Here is a 25,929-nt window from a genome sequence, read left to right as displayed (position 1 = left end):
TCATTGATCTTTTTCTCTCGTCTCTAACTTCAAAATTTGCTTTCTTTTTTTCTTTGCTAAGTTCTTTGGCTTTACAAGCGCTTTCAACTAAAACCACAAACTCAGTCAAATCGAGAATTCCAACCAGAAGTATAATGTCTTCATTTAAACTCTCGACGAATCGTTTACACATTATAGCTTCAGTCGAAACACACTATCAGGCATATCGACTAAGTCTCACAAACTCCCGCTCATATTTTGTTACGGTCATACGACCCTATTTAAGCTCAAGAAATTTTTTACGTTTTTGATCGATAAATCTCTGGCTGATATATTTCTTACGAAACTCCATCTGAAAGAATTCGCAGGTAACCCATTCTTTCGGAACAACCAAAACCAGTGTATATAATCATATTATATATGTACACATGTCATATATGCAAAATTAAAAAAATAGTTGATTAAAGATTAAACATAAATTATTAATCATGAAACAAATCATATTCACTTGCATATAATCATATTATCACTTAAACAAACTTACCTTCAAACCATACAAAATATATGCACCCAAAATTTAAGCATGAATTATGTACTTAAAAAAATACATACATTGCCATTCACCTTATACTCAATTCTATTGGCAATTTAGAGATTACAAAAGCTAAATTAAAATTAAAATTTTATTTTTTACACATTTAACTATCATTACCCAATTAACATATATATTGTTTATTAACTTTGAATATAATTTTTTAAAGACAATTACATTATCATTTATAAGACTAAAACGTACATATTTTCTTATTATTAGCTTAGCATATACATATCAATCAATTGAACCACTATCATTAATCCATATAAAACATATCATCTTACCCTTATTAAGCCACATTAATAATACTCACAAGTACAAATCAAATATTTATCAAATACATCATAATCTTATATAACATGTTTATAACTTAATTAGTACATAACAACCTTAACCGACTTATGCACAAGTTATAAACCAACAACCCATTATTCACCATTCATTGACCAAACATATTAACAACTTTGGTAACAATTCATAAGACCTAATATACACATGTCTTTCCATATCTTATAACCGAACCTAACTATCATTTCATCTACAATATACTTAGCATATTTACTTATTTATTCAACTCATATTTCAAGCCCTTAACACCTAGCATAATCCTAACATATACATCACATACATATGAAATGCATTTGACTTTTGATGCAACTCAATCCATGACAAATTTTCAAAAAATCATTAGTAAAACATACCAAACAAATCACATATATATATACTATGAAACATACCTTAAAACAGTTTAAATCACAATCAAATACACATAAATTTTAACCATCATATTAAACTTATCTATTAATCATATTGTTTGATCAAAACATGAAACCATGCATATCAAAATAAACAAGCCATTTTCGCATGGCTTATAATATATATATACATCATTCAAAATATATTCAAAAAAGTGGTATCGTCTATACATGCCATAGTTTTAAGTTTAACTTTTATAGATACAGATAATGGATGATAGTGTGATTGAATTCTTTGATGATCCCCGAGCCCGCAACTAGATCCAAAATCTATAAAACCGAGGCAAACACATATGCACGGTAAGCTATTAAAGCTTAGTAAGTCATAAACAAATAAACAATTTAATGTCATTAATAATTCAATATCACATAACCGAATTATTCAATTCATATTCAATATAAAAACATATAAAACATAATTATGATTTCACATACACTTACCCTTTGGCCGAATATAACCTTCTCACACATACACATACTTACATTGCATCATATAATTTTGTATCACAATTGAAGTAACCAACTTACCCTGATATCATATGTTATTTAACTATTACATACTTGTACTATCATGTACTTACATGTCACATTTATCATTTATTGGATCCGCACAATTTGTGCTAAATAATTTATCGAGGCCATAATGAAGTTGCACAATTAATGCTCTCTCTCATTTAACCAAATTGATCTCGGTATCGCACATTTAGTGCCATTCATATAGTCGTAGCTATTCCATACTCGCACACTCAGTGCTAAATATTGATAAATCACATTCACGTCTATTTCTACTTCCCGAGCATATATATATTTGCATATTTTCATTTCAGCATATATATATAACTAATATTTATTTAGAAATTATAACATCTATTTGCTTATAAACTTACCTCGGACAGCGATAAACTGGAACGGAACGATTAATCAACGACTTTAGTTTTCCCCCGATCCAATTCCGATTTCTTTAATTCTTGATCTAAACATATTCAAATTGAACTCATTCAAACATAATTTCATTCAATTTAGTCCAAAAACACATAAATGAGTAAATTACCTTTTTGTCCCTAACCTTTTACACTTTCACAATTTACTCCCTATTGCATAAAACACAAAATATACAAAATGTCAATATCCTATGCTTAGGCCAAATTTAACCCATGATTATACAAGTCCATATATTTCATTTATTTCATATTTTAGTCCTTCAATTTATTATTTTTACAATTTAGTCCAAATTACTCAAATTTATCAAAAATCCAAAAACGAAACACTATAATCTATCACATATCTTTTATTTTCTACCATCAAACAAAAAAAATCACAAGCTATCATCAATGGCAAACACAAAATCATCATCAAATTCAAAAATTAAAGCATGGGCTTTGTAGTACTCGAAGTAACGATCATAAAAACGTATAAATTATCAAAAATCGAGCTCAAAACATACCTAAATCAAGCTCCCAAGTGTACTGAACCTTAACAATTTCCAATTTTTTCTTTTTCTTTGAGTTTCGGTAATTACAAGGTGAATATACATGTGTTTTTACTTTATGTTTTATTTAATTAACCATTTATTAATCATTTACCAATTTAACCTTTATAATTTAATTTAAAAACCATATAATACATGCCCACTACCGTCCACTCACCTTAAGAGTGGCCTAATTTAATTTTAAGGACTCTACATTATAAGAACAATAGCAATTTAACACTTACACATTAATTAGCCACTTTTACATTTTACGCGATTAAGTCCTTTTAATTTAAATCAAGCATCCAAACGATAAAATTTTAAAACAAAACTTTAGCACACACAAATTCAGATAGTATAAACACCAAAAGTAATTTTAAAATATTTTTTTGACTCAGATTCGTGGTCTCGAAACCACTGTCTGACTAAGTTCTAAACCGAGCTGTTACAGTAAATGTTTTTGTGTTATAATTGGATGTTTGAATGATTTTTTTGTTGAATATTTGACGGTAGTTTCTTCGACAATGGATGTGACATCCTGTAGCTCGGACCTGACAATCGGGTTGGGCGAGTGGTGTTACAGGGAGGGTTAAAAAATAGATTTTCTAAATGATATAGGTAATGATGATGAATTATATTTTTTTCTAAATAAAATAAATAATTAAATAGATAGATATTAACATAGAAAGATGAAAAAAACTTGAGGAAAGACATTGAGTCATCATCTCCTTAAGGCTTCTTCCCTAGGCCTCACTCTTCCCATTTTCACCAAGTTTTCATTTCCTTCATTTTAGTCCCTTCACTATTTTCAACTATTTACAAGCTTTAAAACCCCAAAAATTCCTTCCCAAATTTTAACAAAACTATTAGAGAAACTTCAAGGCAAGCTAAGTTTTGGTAAAACTAGCAAGAACACATCTTGAAGAAAAAAGAAAAGTTAAGGGTTTGAGTAAGAGTTTAAGGTAAGATGATGAGATTCTTAAAGGTTTCATATTTATTTCATTCTAATGCATGGAAAATAGTATGAGATTATTGTTTGGATATTGCATGTTATGTGTGTATTATGTTATAGAAGAGAAAGAGAAGAAAGGTGAAGAAAAAATGGTGGATAAAGACAAAAAAGTTGCAAAGGAGTAAGGAAGAAGAAGAAGTTTTCATCCAAGTATTTTGTTGTAACTATATCAAGAATTTTTCTTAGAATAATTTAAATCCTACATGAAATTTTGATAACTTAATCTAGTGATATCTATAGGATACATTAAAAATTGAAACGTTAAATGAAAATTAAAGTGTATTTATGTGGTTAATGGAAAATATTTGTGTGTGATTTATTAATTAAACAATGATTAAATTGTAAAATAAAATAAAAGAGAAAATTTTAAATAAGTGAAATGAATAGTAAAATTTAAGTATGAAGCTTGATGATGATGAAGTAAATATGAAGAGAAAATTTATGATAGTTGATTGTACATAGAAAAAAAGACTAAATTATAAAAAGAGTAAATTTTGATTTATTTTTAATTCTTGTACGAATTATAGTGAAATTGTGTGTATTAAGTGCCCTAGTAGACAAAATGAGAACTAGTTAGATATAAATGGCATGCCATTAGGAAAGTAATTAAACGCACAAGTGGCATTATAATGTTTAATGATGTTCGCACGATTGTGCGAAGATAAGTGGCACTCTAGTGTGAGTAGTGACAATTTTGCATACCCTATCGTGTTTTATGGTGTCTACATTTGGGCAATTGAATATTGAGGTAAGTGGTAATAAAGGTATAAAAGATAGTGAAATGTAAATTGAGGATATGGTGCATTGTAATAGTTGTATTTAATCAATTTTTTTATGATAAGTATTAATGTTAGCAAATTATGGACTAGTTTATGCATAGTTATAAAAAAATTAATAAAAATAGTATTGTAACAGCCTGTTTTTTAGTGATGTTGAAAATAGTGGTTTCGGGGCCACAAATCTGACGAATGACTCCGTAAATATTTTTATTTAATGTCTACAAATCAAATATAGTATTATAATAAATTTTTATTTGATAATTTATGTTATTTGAATGAATAATTAGGTTCAAGTGGTATATATCCCTAAAGTCAAGTGGTTTTAGAAAAGGAGTTATCTAGACCTCGTTTCTATAAACCAAGCCCGTAATTTTTTATTAAATATTTACGGGTATTATTAGGTCATATTAAAATTTGGTTAATAAATTTTAACGTTTAAATAGTTAATTAGGTAAAAGGACTAAATTAAAAAACTACAAAAGTTAATAACTATAAGCTTATTTGCATTAAATAGGTGTAAAAGCATGAAATAAAGGACTTAAGTAATAATTCTACCTATTTTAAATATAGTGGACAAATATGGCTTGGCATTTGTTGAAATTTAGTTTAATTTTAAAGGTTAATTTAGTAATTAGGCAAATTAAAAAATAAAATAAAAGATGATAAAAGAAATAGCATCATCTTCTCTCATTTTTTATTGTTTGCAAATTGAATAGAAGCCTTAGCTAAGGAGAAGCATTCGGCCATGCTTGAGTCCATTGCATGATCAAGAAACAACTCAAATGGACACAAATCACAAAAAAGTCAAAGTAGTGGATTGGTGGTCGGTTTGTGTTAGAAGTCATTTTTTAGTATAGGTAAGTTCGTATAGAGATTAAAATTGTCATTTTTTTTGTTTTGGATGAGTTACTATGAACATTTATGTGAATTATACTTCTGATTTGTAATTAATTTGGTAATTGACATTGTGGATTAAGTTATAAGGTTAGTTTACTTAAAGTTTGTAATTTAGAAATGTGAAATTCATGAAAATATACTGAAATGTTATAATGAAATGCAAATAAAGGATTGGAGATGTAAAAGCCTCGTTTAAACCTCATGAATACTTAGGATACAAATGACATGTCATTAGGGATTATACGATTTCGGGTGCTGGTCTTGGATGTCCTACCGATGCTTGAGGTCCTGCATTTGTTGCAGATTCTCCACAGCTCGTGTGAGCAGCATCGTGTAGCTAACATCCTGACCCACAACTCGTGTGAACAGGCCCATTTCATAGCTCGTGTGAGTATTACAGATACGGTTATAGTTACATGTACATGCACACTTTGTGTGAGCATGGTTCCTAAGTATCCAACGTTGTTTCATTTGGTTCAATGGGTAAATAAAGCCTTTATGAGTATATGAATACATGATATAATTCCCGATTTTGAGAAATGATATGAAATTTTGATATGAGTTTATGAAAAGGGAAGAATGTGTATTGAAAGTATGTGATGGATGATATATATATAAAGTCTAAAAGCTTATTATGTGTATGTCATGACTTGCTTGGAATTTATAAGTAATGTTATATTTACTAACCTTGAGAGATTGTGTATATAAGGAAGGAAATTTGGCATGTGTTATATTGAAAGTATGTTGATTGTTTAACTTAATATTTCGATAAGTTTAAGTTCCTTTATACAAGCTTACTAAGCACTAGTTGCTTATATAGTTGTTTTCTTTATTTTGTAGGTCATCAGAAAACTCGATTGATTGGAATCTCGTCGGAGCATCATCACACTATTCATTTGTCACATTGGCAGTTTTGGTTATCGATTATAAATGGCATGTAATAGGAGTTTATTTTATGCAATTTGCCAATGTAATGTGGTCTAAAGTTTATTTTCCTATGTGCTTTGATATTGATTTATAAGTATATATATTATGTAAGTATGGGTTTTGGTCACTTGTGAATGTTTTGTGATTTAGATGGCTTATGGTTCTTTGAAGGGTGAATGAAGTGGTTACATGGTAAATGAATGAGGGGACATTGGATAGATATTTAAATTAAATGACATATGTGTATTTTGGCATGTAATAACACTTGATTGTAGTTTGGCAAATTGGTATGTTTGAGTGATGCCAAGCTTATTTATGCCTTAATGTTTATAGCTAATGGATCGTAATTAATGGTATAAATTGATAGGTTGTTAAATACTTATGCATGCCTTGTGATAATAGGTAAACCATGGTTGAATGACATGTATGTTTGAAATGGTTTTGGTATGTTTGAAATGTGCTTAGTTAATGAACTTGAGATGTTGGATTGATTTTTAGTGTATGAATTATGGTTCCTTTTGGTGGCATATTAGTTAGTTTTATAGGATGGTGGATTTGGTATGTTTTTGGTATGTTTTAAAGTGTTTTGGTCATGTGAAAATGATGGAAAATGGTATGGTTTGTTGTGCAAGAAAAGGTTAATGTTTTGGCTTATTTTAGGGGAAACTTAAGCTACACACGGCCTGGGACACAGGCAGTCACACGACCATGTGTCATTATTGTTTTAGGTACAAGTTTCACACGGTCTGAGACACAACTTGCCACATGGCTGTATGTCTTCAATCAATATGAACACGGTCTGGCACACAGCTTGCGACATGGTCGTGTGACCCTATTTCGAATACTCACACGGGTGGACACACGGGCTGGGACACGATCGTGTGTCCAGATTTCGAATGCCCACATTGTCCGGGCTATGTTACATGGCTTGGCTACACTGCCGTATGACCCTTGTTTTCCAAATTTTCATATTTTTTCAAAAAATTTGGTCTTGGTTCAAATTGATCCCTGATTGATTCCAAGTTGTTTTTAGGGCCTCGAAGGCTCGGTTTAAGGCCCAATTTTGTATTTTTACTATGGTTATGTTTAGCTATTGGATGTTGATATTAAATTGCATAATTATTTTTTGTTTTGAAGTTAAATGTTCTAATTTTTATGGTAATGCTTTGTAACCCTAATCTAGCGACGGAGACGGGTCAAGGGTGTTACAAGTATAAATCTTGATATACTTACTAAGCTCTTTGAGCTTAATGCATTTCTTTCAACGCGTAGGTGTAGATCTTTTTGAAGGAAGTAGATGAGAAGCAAAGCTAACTCATCTTATCACATCTCCCGACCAAAGGAAGTATGCAATTTTACATTTTGGCATATAGTCTTAGCATGTACATAGGAGCCATTGGAAGTGCTTTAAGAGTTCAAGAATTTTAACCTTGGGGTAACGAACTTTGTTGTTAAATTTTGTATTTTGGTTATGCTCTTAGTAGTTTTTGGATGAGATGAGAAATTATTGGTAATTGAAAAAGTTCATTTTAGAACATATAGCATGATGTTTTTGGTATGAGTTATTTTCCAAATCTTTCTAAACATCAAACCTCATAATAGTATCGATACCTAAGTTAAAGTATTGATACTTGGTAAAAGGTACCGATACTTTAGTGAAGGTATCGATACTATCATTTTTTAATCGATTTTTCTAAAAACATCAAAACTCAAAATTGTATCTATACTTTAAAATGTATCAGTACTGTACAGATGGTATCGATACCTAACAACAGGTATTGATACTTTGAATTTTTGCCCACTTATTTCTAAAACATTGAGGCTTAATTTGGTATGGATACCATTAAAGGGTATCGATACATGGTGCCAAGGTACCGATACCAATAAATTTGGTATTGATACTCCATATTAAAATAACATAAAATGATTTTTTTAGTAAGTAGGTATTCTAAATTCTAAGCATATAAACTTGTTATATTAGTATTATAAACCTAGCATAATGGCCTTGGCGACGAATGTAACATTTCGAAACCTTGATCCGGTATGCGGGTTGGGTTAAGAAGTGTTACAAAAATGGGTTTTCAAAGAATGCTGGGAATATATATTTATTATGAATCTCTTTATATTATTAGATGTTTTGAACAAATTAGAGATTTAATTATGATATGTGTTTATAGTAATTTTCATTTGATAATTTTTCCAACATTAGGGGAGAGAAATAGTAGTTGGATGAAATAATTACTTGGATGAATTATTATTATCTAGATCCTTATAGAAAGTAATTTGAACCAGAAGTTCAAAAGGATAATTCAATTTATTGTAAGTTGATTGCCAGATGTATTTTTTGACCTAATGAAAATAACAGCTAATGTGTTGAAGTCTCAGTAAGACAACCTGTTAGAATAAATTGAAAGTAATGCATGCTTGGTAGATCCATTGGTTTCAAATATGAAAATTATCGTAAAAGAAAATAATAAATCAAGATAGTCATATAATGGAGGCAGGTGTTCCTAAAGAGAACCAAGACATAACTAATTATTCAAAATCCATAAGAGATTCATGTACCTGGATATGAAAATGATGAAAATAAAGAAATCTCAATAAGTTATATGTTAGTACAAGAAAATATGAAACCGTGGAAATAAAAGTTGTCAACAACAGTTTTGCAAGCAATATTATTGTTGAAATAATGAAAGAAAACGGGGATCTTGAATAAATTCATTGAGAAATATAGACATGGAACATATTGGCCAAAATGGAAAGACGCAATTCAAGTAGTATTAAATTCGAAAAATTTTTGCACCGGTAGTCCAAACATCAAAGGTACAACAAAGCCATTAACGTACAAACGAGCAATTTTGATAAACGAAATAAGAAATATCAAGTTTTTCACTAAGTCTTGACATTGATAATGAAAAATATTCCTTTGTGGTAGATCCAATAACCTTTTGATATCTTATTAGAATGGCAGTTAATGAAAATTTAATATGCAATCTAATTATTGTTATTATAGGCTTTTATATGAATCGCTATATAGTGAAATTTATATTAAATTCCTTGAAGGGTTTAGAATGCTGGAAGCATATAGATTTTTTGAAAAATTGTTCAACATATTTGTGTAAATATTTATATGAATTAAATTGATTTGAACATATGTGGTAAATGATCCAACATGCGCATGTATAGAAGGATTATAACCAAAGTTTGTTATAATTATTGTTGGAACTCCTGAAATGATCAAAATATATTTCCCCCAAATTTTTCTTCACTCATGACTTTCAAAAGAATGGTGATATAAATGTTTAGCGAATACATTCAAGTGATCATTTGAAAAGCTAATGTTCAAAACTAGAATACGTAGAATTTGAGATATCATGTGATGTTGTCATGAGGGGTACTAAATATGCGTTGTAACATTTTTCCCCTAACCGAGATTTTGTCCCATTGGGTTTTTTTTTTGGTGAGGTTTTTAATGAGACAATATGTTATGCATATTATAAAAATGTGAACTCTTTTTCCTTCAATAATATTTTTTTCTCCATAGAGTTTTTATCTTAATAAGGTTTTAACAAGACATATTATCTACCAATGAATATCTAAAGGGAAGCGTTATGAAATTTTTTTATAAAGTGGATGCCCATCAAAATCAAGATGAGTTTGATATAATTTAGAACTAGTGTTGTATTTCATTTATACTTGTTATGTCTATAAATATAGACTTTAAAGAAACATTGTAAATATCCTTTATTAATCAATAAAAATATGTAATCCTCTTTTGCTCTCATATTTCTTATTCTTTTACTCTATTATTTAATACATAACACCATTAATTTATTTAATTTTGGTATGTTTTAAATTAATTTGTATCATAAAATTTTACAAAAAAAATCATATGTACTTGCCAAAAGTTTATCAAGACAAGAAAAGTAAAGAGAAATGAAAAGGAAGAAAACAAATAATTATCATCTTGTAGTAATTTATTAAAAGTAGTTTACATATATTAACTTCTACCGTATGTAGAGAAGAAATGTTAAATAAGATTTATATATGTTTATATATTAAGTACCCTCTTGTACTTATATCAAAATAAGATTACTGAGGAGACTGTCTTGCAACGTCATTACACGTTTTAATATCCGTACAAACGAGTGTGTTTGCAAGATTTAAATAGAAAAGATTTGGAATTGCAATATAAAAAATCACGCCAATTTGGGATTGGTAAAAAAAGATAAAAGGCAGAAAAGCAAGATATATTCTCACGTCTACCTAAGATTTTCTTTTCTTTTCCGAAAGGTGTAACGCAAACATAAATCTTGCTTATAGCCATAGGGATCTGTTAAGTTTTATTCAATTATTATTTTAAGTTTTAAAAATTAAACTTTTCTCTCCTAAATCTATGTTTTTGATTCACACTATTTCTTCCATCTCCAATATCATATACAAGGCTTTGTTTTTCTTTTTCTTTTTTAAATTTACCCACTAAAAATCAATTTTATTTCTTTAAACATTTTATCATTAAGTAGAAAAAAATCCAAATTTAATTAAAACAACCTGCTTGAGGTGAACATCCTACTCCTATTAATATGTTGGTATATAAATTTGCATATCACAACTATATGATGCTATTTATATATTTTATGGAAAAGTGAATATTAGTATTTTATTTTGTTTTTTGTTTAAAATTCAAATAATTATGAAAAAACATCTGAATGGGGTCTATCTAATATGATATTGCAACGAGGATAGGTATACATAACCTAAAAAGGTCAATATCTTCTTCACCTAAACATATAATTTTTAGTGTTTTAAAGAGACAAAACCCTAAATCTCCATCATTTCAATGGTTTTCTTTTTCCAACCACGTAGGTGCTGCGACTTTTTTTTTTTTTTGCCTTACAGCTGTGAGAAATTAAGGACTTCCCACTGCCTCACATCAGAACCGATGGATTTGCTGATAATTCCATCACATAGAGAAGTCAAAGGGTATGAGTGGTGTTGATTTAGGGTGCAGGTGAGAAGGAAGAGATGGTGGGAACATATTAGGTTTACTTTTGGGGTCCCAATTCGTTTAATATTCTTGTCTGCAGGTTGCAAATGGGTGGGTATTGACCTAAGGGGAAGAAGACAAATATCAATGTTGAGTAGCTAAGAGACATGAAGATTTTAAATGGCATGTTAGACTAATGATTGGAGCATTTCATGAATTTTATAATTTATAAGATACCCATTTTCCTTTTATCCCTGGAAAATCCACTAGTGCTTATTGTTTATTAGCCATGGAATTGGAGAAAAAGTTAAAAAAGGGACTGTGTGATTTTCTGTTTCATTAATAAGGCAAGGACAAAAATGGAGCTAAATCAACAATGAGTGGTGGCAAATACGTAGCCAAATGCAGTGATCTTATGTTTCAAACAATGCTCAGGTGAATTTGGTTGGCATAGTGGATGGTTTTCAAGTTTACTAAACCTGAATATGGCAAAGCACCAACGGCTTCACACACGGTCAAGGTTCATGATGGTTCAAACATCAAAGGGAAAGCTAGAATTGGCTTTGCTTCCCTTTGGTTGCTGTCTTTGTCAATCAAAAATTGGAAAACAATAATTCCGCTACCTTTTCCTTTGCTTGTATCTTTTTCCTTCTTTTCCTCTTTTTACCCTATCTTTTCTTTCTTCTTGCTTCTTCTTGACGTTCCATTTGATTCTAAGTCTGTCAAATTCTACTAGTTTATGTAACTATAAGTTACCCATTTAATATTTATACTTTAATTTAACTATTTTAGATTTTGGATTTTCAAATTTTGAAATTTCAACTTTAACCTAAATTTTTTTGATGAGTACATACATTAAGTTAAATTTTACTATTTTCAAAATCGTGCATAGCTAAAATATTATAATATATCTAATATCATGTTAGCTTATTTTTTCACAAAACTTGCGTTACTTTAATTAATATATTTAACAATTACAGTTTAAATCAATATTAAAATTTTAAAATATAGTTTAAATTCACACATAGTAAGAAAATAATAGTATAATTTAATCTAATAAATATAACTACCAAAGACTAAAATTTTAAAAATTAAAAGGACTACAAATACCGACTTATGCGTACTAAAGAGAGTAAGAGCATAATTTAACTTCTTTTCCCTCGTAAAGGTAGAAATCTAAATTTAAGCATGAAAACCCAACAATTAACGGTAGCTATAATGTGTGTAAAAAGAAAAAAAAGTGGATGATATTTTACATCGATGCATGATTCATACACCTCCTCCCTCTCCTCCTATACAATTTCAAACAAAAGCGTGAACTATGGTGAAGAAGTAAAAGAAAAAAGAAAAAGCAAGCAGAAACCAGTTTTTGAAATTGACTTTCCTTAACCTTTGGTTCGGATAATAGTGATGGTGCCTCTCCCTTGAGTGTGTATTTTGGTGAGGGCCACCACAGCTTTTCCAGAAAGCCCAGGACCATCCGCAGATACGCATGGCCTACAAGCGAAATCCCCCACTGGGTGCCTTACCGGCCTTGTCGGTGGCATTAGAATCCTTTCGTTAATGTCGTTTAGTGTCATATCCCCTTCTATCCCTCCGGGCTTAACCAATGCAAATGGATAAACAACCCTTGTTATCACCCTTTTCTTCATCTTATCCTCACTTCCTATAAAACCCACCAATAAAACCATAAATCAATGTTAAATCATTAAGCTATAATAACATCAACAGAAGCATTGTAACAATTCCCTTCGTATTTACCAGAAGAAATTTGGGTGTCTTTGTTGAAAAATGACTTGCTCTTGGCTGTTGATACTTTGTAAGAAGAAGATGATGAATCAAAAGCTTCTTCAGGGCTGCGTGGTATTGCCTCTTCTGGTGTTTTTATCTCCGTGACAATGTTTGCTTCCTCACTGCTCACCGATGTGCTCATTGGTTCATCTAAAGTATAAGGGGAAAAAATCCATACTAAGCATCATTTCAACATTGTATACGATTTGATATATGCATGGGATGGGAGAAAGTACGTGGTGGCTAGTAAAAGAGAAAAATGAATAGTAAATCATTACCTGAAACTCCATTAATGCTTGTTAACTGGCTCATGCAGCTGAAATTCTCAGATAGGCCCCAGTTGCAGCTATAATTCCAATATCCCTGCTGCATGATAACAGTGGAACTAGCCATGTTCAGATCACATTGTTAATTTGGTAAAACAAAAACAAAAGAAAACCAGAAAAAAAAAGAAAAAAGGAAAAATACCATGGCAAGATCATTTAAACCATTGAATTGATTATGATCATTGTACAACAAGAGGCGTCTTCGTTTGGATGGTTCAGTGAATTCAAGCAATGCATCTTCCAGATACCCAGAAGAGAAATCAGAGTCTAGATGTGGAAAGAATGGGGCAGTTCCACTTCCATCCATGACTGCATTCCATTCACATGCAGAGAAACATAAATGGGGTTAAACTCCCTTTAAACTAAAAACATAAAGGAAAAACAAACAGTGAAAGAAAGACTGGAAGACAATAAAGCAAGAAGAGAGTGTGTACCTAAAGACATGTCTGCGTTGAGAACTCCAAGGTTTTGAAGATCCCAACCTAGGGAAGGGCTATGGAGGCTGCTACTAGTGTAAGCCATAGAGTTAAGCTCACCCATGTTTGTTGGGGTTTAGGGTCTCTTAAATAGCTAAACAAGAAATCATTTTATAATATAACATTGGTTCCAACTGCTTGTAATGGTTTGATTGGGTTGTTCTAAATAACCAAAAGAAAAAAAAAAAGGTGAAAACTACATGATTGTAGAAAGAAAGAGGGGAATCAGTCAACGGCAATGGAGAGAAAAAAGAGTGTTTCTTGGGATATGGAAAAAAACATATTATTTTGAAATATATATTCTAAATATTTATTGGGTTTCTGTTCTCTGTGCTGGGGATTGGAATTTTAATCATAAATGTGGGGTTTGGTATATGGGGGACTAAATAATTGCAAAAGTTATGATATCATATGCTGTTGTTTTTCATGTAAAAGCAGAGGGATTGTTTTTGAGATTAAAGGACAAAAGAAAACATGGGTAGATAGGCATAATTCAAAATTCAGCTATTCTTTTTCCATTCCTTCTGATATATGGTTACCAACCGTTTCTCCTATTGGCAACTTTTTCCCTACCACCTTCTCACCATTGTGCCTTCTTTTTATATATCCATGTAATTATATTATCAAATTTGAAATTAAGGAATGCAAATCTTTGTCTAATTCATCCTTCACCCTCTCCATTTAGGTGGCGATAGGGTCCACAGACTAGCATGCTTGTGGGGTCCAGGTGCAGCATTTCAGCAACATGCAAGGAAGATGAGAGGTGGAGATGTGGGTCCAAACCTTTTTCACTCCATGGAGTTTCGATGGTCCAAAAACTTTGTCTCAACATCTCTGTTACCCACATTGTATTTTGTGTGAAGTGTCCCTTTAAAATCATGTATATCATACAGTACGCGTTGGTTATAGGGTTTTTTATACAATTTTTGCTATTATCTTTAAATCAATTCTCTTAATTGTTACAATAATAATAATAAGATCACGCCTTTAATAGTATATTGTATTTCTTGAGACGATAACGTTACATATTATTAATAAAAGTAAACCATTACCACATTTATCAATAATAAATAATCACAACATGGGCATGTAGGTAAACACCCTTCACCAATGTATCAAACAATTTCTAAATCCTTAGCTAATTAAACTCACGTAAGGAGGATATTAAGTGTGTCCATTCAAACTCACAGCTTCTGAGAATCTTCAATAATATTATACATCTTCCATATTCTATAGCCACCCTATAGATGGTAGGGCATGATTACACGAGCCCCAAACAGAAAAAACATGTATATACATATCCTCAAAGGACAAAAGAGAAGGGTCTCTTCACCCCCACGAGAGACCCCCGGTTTTCTTTTTAGATATTATGAATATCCAAGAGAGTTTATATTATCATAGAACTATATTCTTTTCCCTCTTTCTCTATCATACTTTCAACCCCATTCTGTCTTGCAATTCTTCGCTCCTTAAAGATGAACTATTCTCGAACTCCCAACTTAAAACTTGTATCAACAAATACTATTGTGCCAACCAGTATAGCCATCAACTAATTCATAAACAATAGATTTTAGCCTAACGTTATATATATATATATATATATAAAATATTAATAGTTATTTTGAGAGTTTTGAATTTAAATGTTGAATGAATGATTAAGAGAGAGGGGGGTATATAACATAATAATTCACCAAACAAAATATATCACAACAGTATAGATTGTTGTTTTAGTTTTACTCTCATAATTGATATATTGATAATGATTTGTTTTGACCTGGCATTTCAAATTCACCAATATCATATGCATTCTATAACATAATAATTCACCAATAACAAATTATTACTATGTTTTGCATGTATTGAGAGAGAAGTCTATATTTAGAACACTGATTACTATAATATAAAGGTGAACACATATAAAAGAAATAACAACATGGTGAAGTAACCTCGAGATCTAACACAATTTCCCAAGATTGCACTAAAATTGATACATATATATATATATGAACTGCCTTAATTAAGGGGTGAATCATCCAGTAACCGTGCAGTAATGCAGCATCAGTACTTTATTTATTAGCTCTCTCTCCTACTAGTAAATAACTGAGATTACTCATAATTTTTCTCCTTCATGGTTTCTTTCTTATGGGACGGTGTACCCTGAAAAGTATCAAAATTTTAATTGTTAGCCTCAGCATATTAGCATAATTAAGATTAATAAAACCTTTAAAGGAAAAAAAAGAAGAAGAGTAATTAACTAGTGTTTTAATATGCACTTTAAATTTAGGATTTTATTTTTGCTTCACTTCTTTTCTTGACAACCAATCAAGTAAAAAGTGAAAATAGTGGGATTTCTTTAGGGTTTAGGGTTTAATTAGTGTTTCTAGACATAAAAAGATATTATTAAATTATAGGCTTAATGTCAAATCGACCATTAACGTTTATATATTTTGTCAAAATATTCCTAATTGTATTTTAAGTTTTTTTGGCCATCAACCTTTGTTCTTTTTTTCAAATTGCTTCTTTTAATGATTTGATGAAAGTAAAGTTAACAAGATGATGTGAAATTTCATCGTGGAATATTTTTAATAAGATGTAATTTATTACTTAGATAACCCAATAAAATAATTACATGTGGAAAATAATAAAATAAATAAATAAATCATGAAGTTAAAAATAACTCTTAATTAAAAGAAAATAAACGTAATTATCTAAAAAAGTTTCAAAATGAATACACACATTTAGTATTTTCAGTTTGATTTATTAATTATCTTTTGAAACCTCTCGTATGCATTCATTTTGAAATCCTTTTAGATAATTACATTTATTTTCTTTAAATTAAGAGTTTTTTAATTTCATGTGTGATTTATTAATTTTATTATTTTTCACATGTAATTATTTTATTGGGTTACTTAAGTAATAAATTACATCTCATTAAAATATTTCACATCATCAAATCTGTTAGAAAAAACAGTTTAAAGAAAAACAAAAGTTGATGACCAAAAAGGCTTAAAAATACAATTAGAATCATTTTAATAAAAAAATGTAAATATTAATAACCAAATTTATCATTAAGCCTAAATTATATTACAATATGGATTTTATTATATTCCTAAAAGACTCATTGTTAAAGTAAATGGGAAAAAAAAAGTAAAAGCCCATTGAAAAGAATGAGGGTGTCTTGGACCACTCATCACTTGAGGCTTATCCCATTAATTTTCAAAAGCCCCAAAAGGAAATATGCAAATAACCTATCATTTGCCAGTCTTGAGCCCAAAACGTGGCATTAGTTTATGTAAAAGTTGGATAAATTTAAACACCACTTTCAAAAGATAAAGAGCAAAGCAGTAAAAAAGGAGGGTAAAAAGTAAACAGAATGGGGTAGTGTACTTACTTCCACATTTTTTGCCAGCTTGCCTGTTCCTAATATTGCATTTTTTGGGAATGGCAATAGCAATCCCAGGCATGATCCCGGCCTGCTTTGCCAATGGTGATAACAAAATAGCACAAAGGCACCTTGGAGAGGTCCTGAGTAAGGCACCCACCTTGGCGCAGCAAGCTGGAGGAACTTTAGCCCTTGCATTCCGAGCCGCTCCCAGGCATGGGCTTAAGCTTGCTGCAGCCGACCTGATTGGGGTCCTTCCACACTCTCCTGCTGCACCTACATCACAGACCAATGCATTCAAACTTATCCAAAACAAAAACAAAACAACCAGACAATAAGGTTTCAAGCTCAAAGCCATCTCTGTTACACTCTGCGAAACTCACTCTTTTTCCACACTGATTTTGCTGACCTCCACCAATGCATATTTATACACACATTTAAAAAAAAAAAAGGGGGGGGGGGGGTTCGACCTTAGGGGTGGTAAAATTTGGGTTTAGTGCGGTGGTTGTGGGAGACTTACGTGGAAGCATTTTGTGTCTTCTTCTTCCCTTAGGTTATTCAAGATGTAATGATTAGTTGAATGTTCCCACTGAAAGGATCCATCGCTTGTTACTTTGGTAGATTTTGGTTCATAAATAGAATGCTATTTCCTTGGCTATTTTGTTAAATTTTTCTGTTATGTTCTCTTCTTCAGGTTGCCTTAGGGTAGGTGGCAGTGTGAACATATGCATCGAAGGGTTTCCGTTATCTTTTTGGCATGCTTGGAGACTTTCAATAATTTGCTCCACTATGATATATTGAAATATATTAGACTATACGTGGCTTAAACTTATTAACCTACTGCTGGATATGACCTTATCTCAATAAGAAAAGCATATACATGACGTATGTGCTCTCCTATATACTTTCATATCCTAATTGTTTCTTAAATATCAACACCATGCATCATCAATGAAAATCAAAGCAGAAAATAATTAAAACAACATATATTTAGTGATTTCAACCAAAAATCTGAAATTAAATCAAGAGTCAAGTAAATTGGATTACAACCTAATTATTAGTCATTATTATCCCAAAACACATTCCAGCTAAAAGAATACATATTATGGAAATAGATTGTATGAAACTGTGATTCCACATCATCTTTGTCCCTTTTCAATGTGAGAATGACAAATCAGATTTCCTCCTGATTTTCTACAATTTTAGTTGGATTTGAATTTTTTTTCAAGAGAAAAAAAGCTAAAAATCAAAAGAAAAATCTGATTTGTCATTCTTACATTGGACAGGGATAAAGATGACATGGAATCACAGTTTCATACAATCCTTTCTCCACATCTTATTACATAATTACTATTTATTTCATTTTATACCTTTTTTTCTAAATTTAATATACTTTTTTACTATTAAAAATAAAATATTTATTTTATAAATTATTAAGAGAATATATATTATTCACTATTACCACATTTCTAGTCTTGAGATTGATATTAATTTCTTGAAAAAAATATTATAATGAAAGGTCTGTTTAAATTATAATGACAGGTTTTGATTTTACTAATTGTTGAGTGCACTTCAATATTTTCTTTTCACTAATTGTCCTCTTTAGTTAAGGTGATTTTTTAGTAGCTCTTTTGTATTGTGGTTTTTTTGTTTTTTTGAAATTTGCTAGTTTGTGAAAGAAGTGAAACTAGGTTTTCTGGTAAATTGGTTAATGCAAGTAACTGATGGTCACGAGATTAACTAAAATTTTAACTAAGACAAGTGCACCTATTAATTGTAACTACAAGTATTTGTAATTATTGTCTTTTAATTATTTAACTGAATAATTGAATGATCGATTAAAACTAAAATTAACTAATTTAATTAACTAACGAACACGACAAAGTACAAAATACGAAAAAAAATCAAGTAACAACCAATAAATGAAACAATACCCAGGAAAGAATCCGTCTAGATTTAATCTTTCACCAGCAATCTAAATTACTTATTTACTTAACACATTGATCTGTAGAAATCCCTAAATTATGCTAATATCTCTTTCGAGCATAAGTGTAACTAACTCTAGGTTGATTAAATGAAATTTCTTTCTAATCCAGTAGATTCCCTTATTAGATTTGACTCTAATCCAGTAGATTTATGTCGTCCTATTTATAGGATTGCATGCAACAACTCCACTCAATTACACAAGATCTAATCGTAAACAGAGTCTATTTCACCACTGATTTAAGCACATCGACCATGGATCAATACTCTAGAAATATCAAACCAAGAATTAAGCACACATAATTAAGAATAAGAAACTAAGTATTTATTGCATAAAATAAAAATCAAATGACATAATCAATTATATGATTCATCTCCCCTAGGTATTTAGAAAATTGGTTTATTCTCGAAAATAGAAAAATCCAAGATACAATATAACCGAAAGAAATAAAGAAACTCATGATAATCTCCTAAGAAATCAACTAGGAATCTTCAATCTTGATAGAAATCTTCTTCCAAGTCGGCTTCAATGATGCTTTTCGAGTTGTTTTCTTGAGTATTCTTTGCCGACTCCCTCTTATCTTCCTTTTTTCATATGTACATTTTAGATTGCCAGAAAAACCTAAAAATCATGATTTTTCACTGTTCAGTACACAATCTTGTGAAATCGACACGACCTACAACAAATCTATATGGTCTGGCCGTTGAAAAAGTGTAGCTCATGTGGTTCCTTCAACTTGCTTTGACACTTCAATTTTTGCCCAAGTTCCCCATTAAGCATTAAAACATGAATTTAAAAGATTAGGAGTATAAAATTCAAAATTAACATCGAAAAATCACGCAAAAAATGTGATAAGAATGAGGTTAAAACATGTTATTTTTACCACTTATCAGTAACATTGGGCCAAATAATAATGAAATCAAGAGTAATAATTTTGGATGCATAGTTAAATTTGAGGAGATGATTCCAATGTTGTTGCAAATGGGCATCAAGATGCCCATTACCAATATGAATTTCCCATCCTAAAGGTATCCATCTATTGGGAAATCTTCCCATATTGTAGTAAACATGTAATTGTTTTCTATTTATTTGAACAATGAATAAATAAATTTCACATTTCACTGTTATGCCTTTTGTATTTCTGTCTTTCATATTTTGCATGCATAGAAAAATTGTGACAATAAATATTTGCTCATTGATTGTTTAAGTTCAAACTGATGATAAATGGCGTTGAAAGAATGTTTATTATGAGAAAGACAACTTACTTCAGTAGATAATCTAAACGAGTTTGTAATCCCGTAAGAGAATCAAAGTGAGCATTTGATTCAAATACTGAAAAGGATTATTATGTCGTCTACAATTCCAATTAAGGAGATTACTAATCTTGACTATCGGAGCAGTTGACTGCACGAGTAGAGACACAGATATATTCATTTGTAGAATAATACATTGGATTAGACCCAAGATGAATTAATTTTGAATTCGTTTGTAAATTAATTTACTTGTGACATTCATGGTGTGATTTACCTAAATCCTAAATTAGTCACTGACCATGCGTATGTAACTCATGTGCTTTAATATAAGTGGACGCTTATGCTCTAAAGATGATTGAGACGATAATCGGTATGTTGGGTACATAACTTGTGAATGGCATGACTTTACTAGCAAAAGTGGAATTCATAGCTCAATTAAAGAGTTAACGATATCCTCTCATTAGCATTACATGGATTGATAAATATGAAACGTGGTCACAGGTTGCTAGTTCTCGAACGAGCAATTTATCATAGCCATTTGTTGAAAGTGGTCATATTAATCATTAAGAAGACACAATGGTGACAATGAGATAAAATAGGATTGTATTGAGTGAACGAATTTAACTTAAAGGAATTAAGGATATCATATGAGGGTAACACACACATGACGAGGCCATTGGACAAAGTAGTTGGATGAATTGCTTTCGTAACGATGCTTCTAGACATAATTGCAATTACTAGAACTTAATTGTATATGTCTGGCTGGTCTCTCCATTAGGTCAACAAAAGCTCACTTGGACTGCATTTGAATTAGAAGTAAATTCTACGAGTTTAGAAATAATTTAATTGAGTTGATTTATTTGATGGGGGAATTAAATTGGGTGGGTGTAAGTATTGTTCAACTAGAGAATTTGATTAAAGAATTTTCTTAAAAAATTAATTTGGAAAATCTAAGTGATTTGTGGGAAAATTAATTTTGATTAAGTAAAATTAAATTAATCAAATCAATTAAAATTAATATGATATTTTTAGAAATTAATTTTTAAGTCAAAAAATTGGCTTAATGGGCAATTCAATTTGAAAATTGGACCTAAGATCATAAATTGGGCACGAGAACCCAAAACTGAGACCAAGACCCAAAAAATGGTTGAACTGGGCATGATATGTGAAACTGAGTCGATGGTTCGACCGGTGGCTGAACTAGACCAGTCAGATCGTCACTGGTTCGAATCGAACCAGCTAAAGGTGCCAGTGGCTACGACGGCTACATTCCGGTGGCCGAAAAATGGTCGACGACAGAGGGTCTTCGGTGGTTAAGTAGTGGAAGATTTACATTCCTATTGGGCCTCTACTAGAGAATTTTGATTTCAGATTAACTATTCCAAAAATAATATTATTTTAATAGATTTAATATTAAATTTAATTTAATACTTATCTTAATAGTATTTTATTAATTTAATATTAAAGTGATTATCTTAATATTAAATTAAATTTAATATTTATCTTCTAGATAAATATTCTATTAATTTAATAAGATTTAATATTAATTTAATTTAATATTAAAGTGATTAAGTTTAATAATAATTGAACTTTCTAAACTCTCCCTATATAAAGAGAGTGTTAGGTAATTATTTTTCACACTTGAATTCAAGAGAAAGTTGTAGAGAAAATTCTCTAAAGAAATTATTTCAGAAAATTTGTAGAGATATTTTTATTATTTACAACTCGACCCAAAATTTTAGAGAAATTACGAAATTACCCTAGTAATTTTTGTGAAAAATTTTCTGATTTGAAACGAGCCCACACCCGACAGACGTGACCTTTAAGATAATGGAGAAGACTACTCGGTCAAAGCATTCATCCTAGACGAATTGAAAATGTACAATTTTAATTAAGTCTTTATTACTTTAGATATCACAACCAAGTTCTTGTTTTGGAAAAAAAAATTAAAACTCTAGTTTTTCCCTAAATTTATTTTCACCTGCGTTTTCCAAACCCGATTTTTCAAGAATTAGTATCATAACCGGGTTGTGCTCTATCTATAAGTATAAATAGATAACCAAAATAAATATCTCTTCTTATTGAATAATTTGATTACATAAAACGTGACATTATTTAGATCTTATGCATGCTTTGAGTTATATGGGCATGGATGCAATATTATATATTTGTTATATAATTGTTTTTTTTTTGCCAAGGTTATGGTTCTTAGAAAATAGACCGTGGACTATCATCTCCACGTAGGACTGCTTTTTTTTTAATTCATAGAATTCTTATGAGCCGAAAATGGACATAGGACTTAAATGTAATTTTTCCATAAGGAGTCCATGACGAGGAGAAGATGGAACGATGGTGGTTGAAGACCCAATGAATGCTTTGTGGCAAAAAACTATGTAATTTTATTTTTCATTTATTTTCTAGAAATAGAATCCGGAAAATCTTGGCTGACAATTTTATTTTAATTACCTATCTCATTATGTATTTGTTTTATAATTATTTATAATATAATTGATTCTTGTGAATAAATGAATGTGAATATTATAAAATTATCATAGCATACCATCCATATGTTAGAAGCATATCATATAGATTAGGTAAGAATGCCACTACGACTATTTTATAATCATTCTTGAAATATGAGATAAAAAAACATTGCATGTTATTTTAAAATATTAAGTGGGAGAAGATCCTTGAACAAGACCTACGACCTCCATTGTAACACCCAAAACTCAGCTTGGACGTCCAAACTAAGTCTAGATAATTACATCATCGATCTTAAAATCTCACAGTTATAACGTAATAACACAAAACCATTCATCATATATTAGCCAGCACATGGTTAATTAAGTATGCAATTTCCAAAAACATCATATTATCATAAAATACAGAAAGCCCTAATAGTAACTATTAAACAAAAGGCTAAATCTTGACCGAGCTCCTGCAATGCTAACCCATTCAAGTTTGTGAACCACCTACAATTCAATCAGAAAATAAATGAGTTGTGAACTAAATGTATAAAAGAAGGTTCATACAAGTGTAATACTATTGAAAGATCATTCTTGAATCTCGGGATCTGATTAAGCAATGAAAGTCTTTCTAGTTCAGATACAGAACGGTTCAAGTATAGAAGCAGAAGCGGTTTCAGTTTCATTTACAGAACAAATCAGTTTCATATGCAAGTTTTCCTACCCCCAGCCTCTACACATCATCTTCGGCCAACCTAACACACCAATAAGGGCATTCAACTCCTGTCCGACCTACACACCTTAGGGTATCTATCTGACACGTTTACAGAGTTGCAGCTTAACTGCTAAATCAGAATGCGTCTAAGTACCAGATTCAAAGCTATCTGCATTGTGGCTTAGCCACTAGTTCAGATCAGAGTACTTCCTTCTTCATAGTATCCCGACCCATGCATATGCAGTGTACACATACCCACAGGGATGGTTGTCTTTTGTCTATTAATGTCGATGCAATAACTAGATAAAAATGAGATAAATTGTAAGGATAGTTGTTGATGCAATAACTTGAAAACAATAAAATCAAATATGGTACTGATAAACTAGGATCCCCAACATGAATCTTCAGCAGAATACTAAGTGCTCATAAGGTATAAAAGGATAGGTAATTGTCGAGACAATAAAATTTAATGTATATCTTACCAAGCATCACTCCTCTATTTAATCTAAGACTTAAACATGCACATTAACCCAACCTTCCGATGATGGCAACATGGCACTATTAAGAACAAGTGGACTAAATTCCTCTATTCCTCACTCAACTTCCGTTGTAATGCTTGTTGGCTCGAACTATCACTGCACTTTCTAGTGTCAGTGACTACAATAACACTTCCGTGTTAAGAAACATTCAAACCCCACGATTAAACAATAAAAGCAAGATTGAATAAGATAACATTTAACCAATAATTCATCTGTACTTCCATACAAATAGAAAACAGAGAGTAATCACCAACATTTAGAAAGAATAAGAAATAATCGAGTGGAGAATACTATTTCTAGACAAATCGACTGAATCTCTCTATTCCCTCTTGTCTCACACTTAGGTCTCCTCGTCAGAAGCTAATCTGCATCAATTTGCATGTTGGCTCACCCGTGAAAGGCTTAAGCTGTCAAGCTTCAATGTAAGATGAAGAAGATGATGGTCAAGAAAAAACTTCCCCTTTTTTCTTACGTCAACCTTTTATGTCTTCCTCCTCCTCTAACAGTACAAGTGTCCTTTCCTCAGAATTATTCTGTCCTTGTACGTACAGGTTGGTTATACTGGACTAGACAGCTTAGGTATTTTTAGTTCTTATCTGAACAACTATCAGGTGCGATAAAAGTTCTGGATGCAATCTGGAATTAACTCATGCAGCGACATTAATGCAAAAAGATAGCAAAATTAAAGATAAAATAGGTTAGGATTCATTGAGTTATAAAACAATATTTACTAAACTAAAAATGCTAAAATATATGCTAAGGATAACTAAATGGGAACAATTTAACGAATAGGTAAGCAAGAAAACCTATGTTCTTTGTGCTATCAACGAGCTGCGAAAATGGGTCTGCTCACACGAGCTGTGGGTCAGAACGTAGCTATACGATACTGCTCACACAAGCTGTGGAGTATTCGCAACACATGCCGGACCACAATCATCGATAGGACATTCAAGACTAGCACTTGAATCATGTAAACCCTAGTGACACGTCATTTGCATCCTACGAATTCTTAATGTTCAAACGGGGCTCGGTAGTTGTCGAAACATCGTCGGATTTCCATAATCCATTTACTCAATAAATTGTATAAAATAACACATATATATTGATTCAATCACAAAAGAATCACATACTAACATTCAATTAATCAGCATTATATAGAATTTAGTTCATATGAACTTACTTGGCAAAATTGCAGAAATGTCAAAATATAGGGACATTTTGGTAATTTTCTATTTTCCTCAATTTTCTACCTAATCTTGATCTAAATTAATAATTTCATTTAACCTATTAATTTAGACAATAAAATAATGTATTTTATGCAATTTAGTCATTTTGACATTTTAAAAAATTTCTCCTAAAGTTTTACTTTTATTTAATTTAGTCTTTGGGCCCAAAACATGCAAATTAACCATTTTTTATGTCAATTTGTAATAGCCAAATATTCATGGCACCCATATCAGCCCATATTTGTAGCAATTTCACATGAAATCCTTGTACTTTTACTATTTTAATAATTTAGTCTCTAATCAAAAAATTCATCAAAAATCACTTAATAAAATACTAGAAATCCAGTACGGTGTGCAAACTTATAGACTTACC

At 30.8% G+C, this 25,929-nt stretch overlaps 2 protein-coding genes across 3 annotated transcripts; both read right to left on the bottom strand.

Annotated features, from left to right (window-relative positions):
• Positions 1-12,532: 12,532 nt before the first annotated feature.
• LOC105785603 (hypothetical protein) lies at positions 12,533-14,250 on the bottom strand. Of its 2 annotated transcripts, none has more exons than XM_012611715.2 (5): positions 13,951-14,250; positions 13,659-13,825; positions 13,469-13,553; positions 13,161-13,340; positions 12,533-13,065 (listed from the first exon to the last, which is right to left on the bottom strand). In XM_012611715.2, the coding sequence occupies exons 1-5, from the start codon at positions 14,054-14,056 to the stop codon at positions 12,785-12,787; spliced, it is 819 nt and encodes a 272-aa protein (XP_012467169.1). In that variant the 5' UTR covers positions 14,057-14,250; the 3' UTR covers positions 12,533-12,784. The 2 variants fall into 2 exon arrangements, with proteins under 2 accessions (XP_012467169.1, XP_012467168.1); XM_012611714.2 differs by having other exon boundaries at positions 13,469-13,556; positions 13,951-14,245.
• Positions 14,251-15,867: 1,617 nt separating this feature from the next.
• Positions 15,868-17,788, bottom strand: LOC105785602 (non-specific lipid-transfer protein 4). The gene is made up of 2 exons (XM_012611713.2): positions 17,384-17,788; positions 15,868-16,149 (listed from the first exon to the last, which is right to left on the bottom strand). Exons 1-2 carry the CDS (start codon positions 17,730-17,732, stop codon positions 16,133-16,135), a joined length of 366 nt encoding a protein of 121 aa, XP_012467167.1. The 5' UTR covers positions 17,733-17,788; the 3' UTR covers positions 15,868-16,132.
• Positions 17,789-25,929: the final 8,141 nt, after the last annotated feature.

This window comes from Gossypium raimondii, chromosome 1 (genome assembly GCF_025698545.1).
Source record: "Gossypium raimondii isolate GPD5lz chromosome 1, ASM2569854v1, whole genome shotgun sequence".
NCBI classification, from domain to species: Eukaryota; Viridiplantae; Streptophyta; class Magnoliopsida; order Malvales; family Malvaceae; genus Gossypium; species Gossypium raimondii.
Note: the sequence above shows the minus strand (reverse complement) of the source record. Positions and strands in the feature narration are given on the sequence as shown.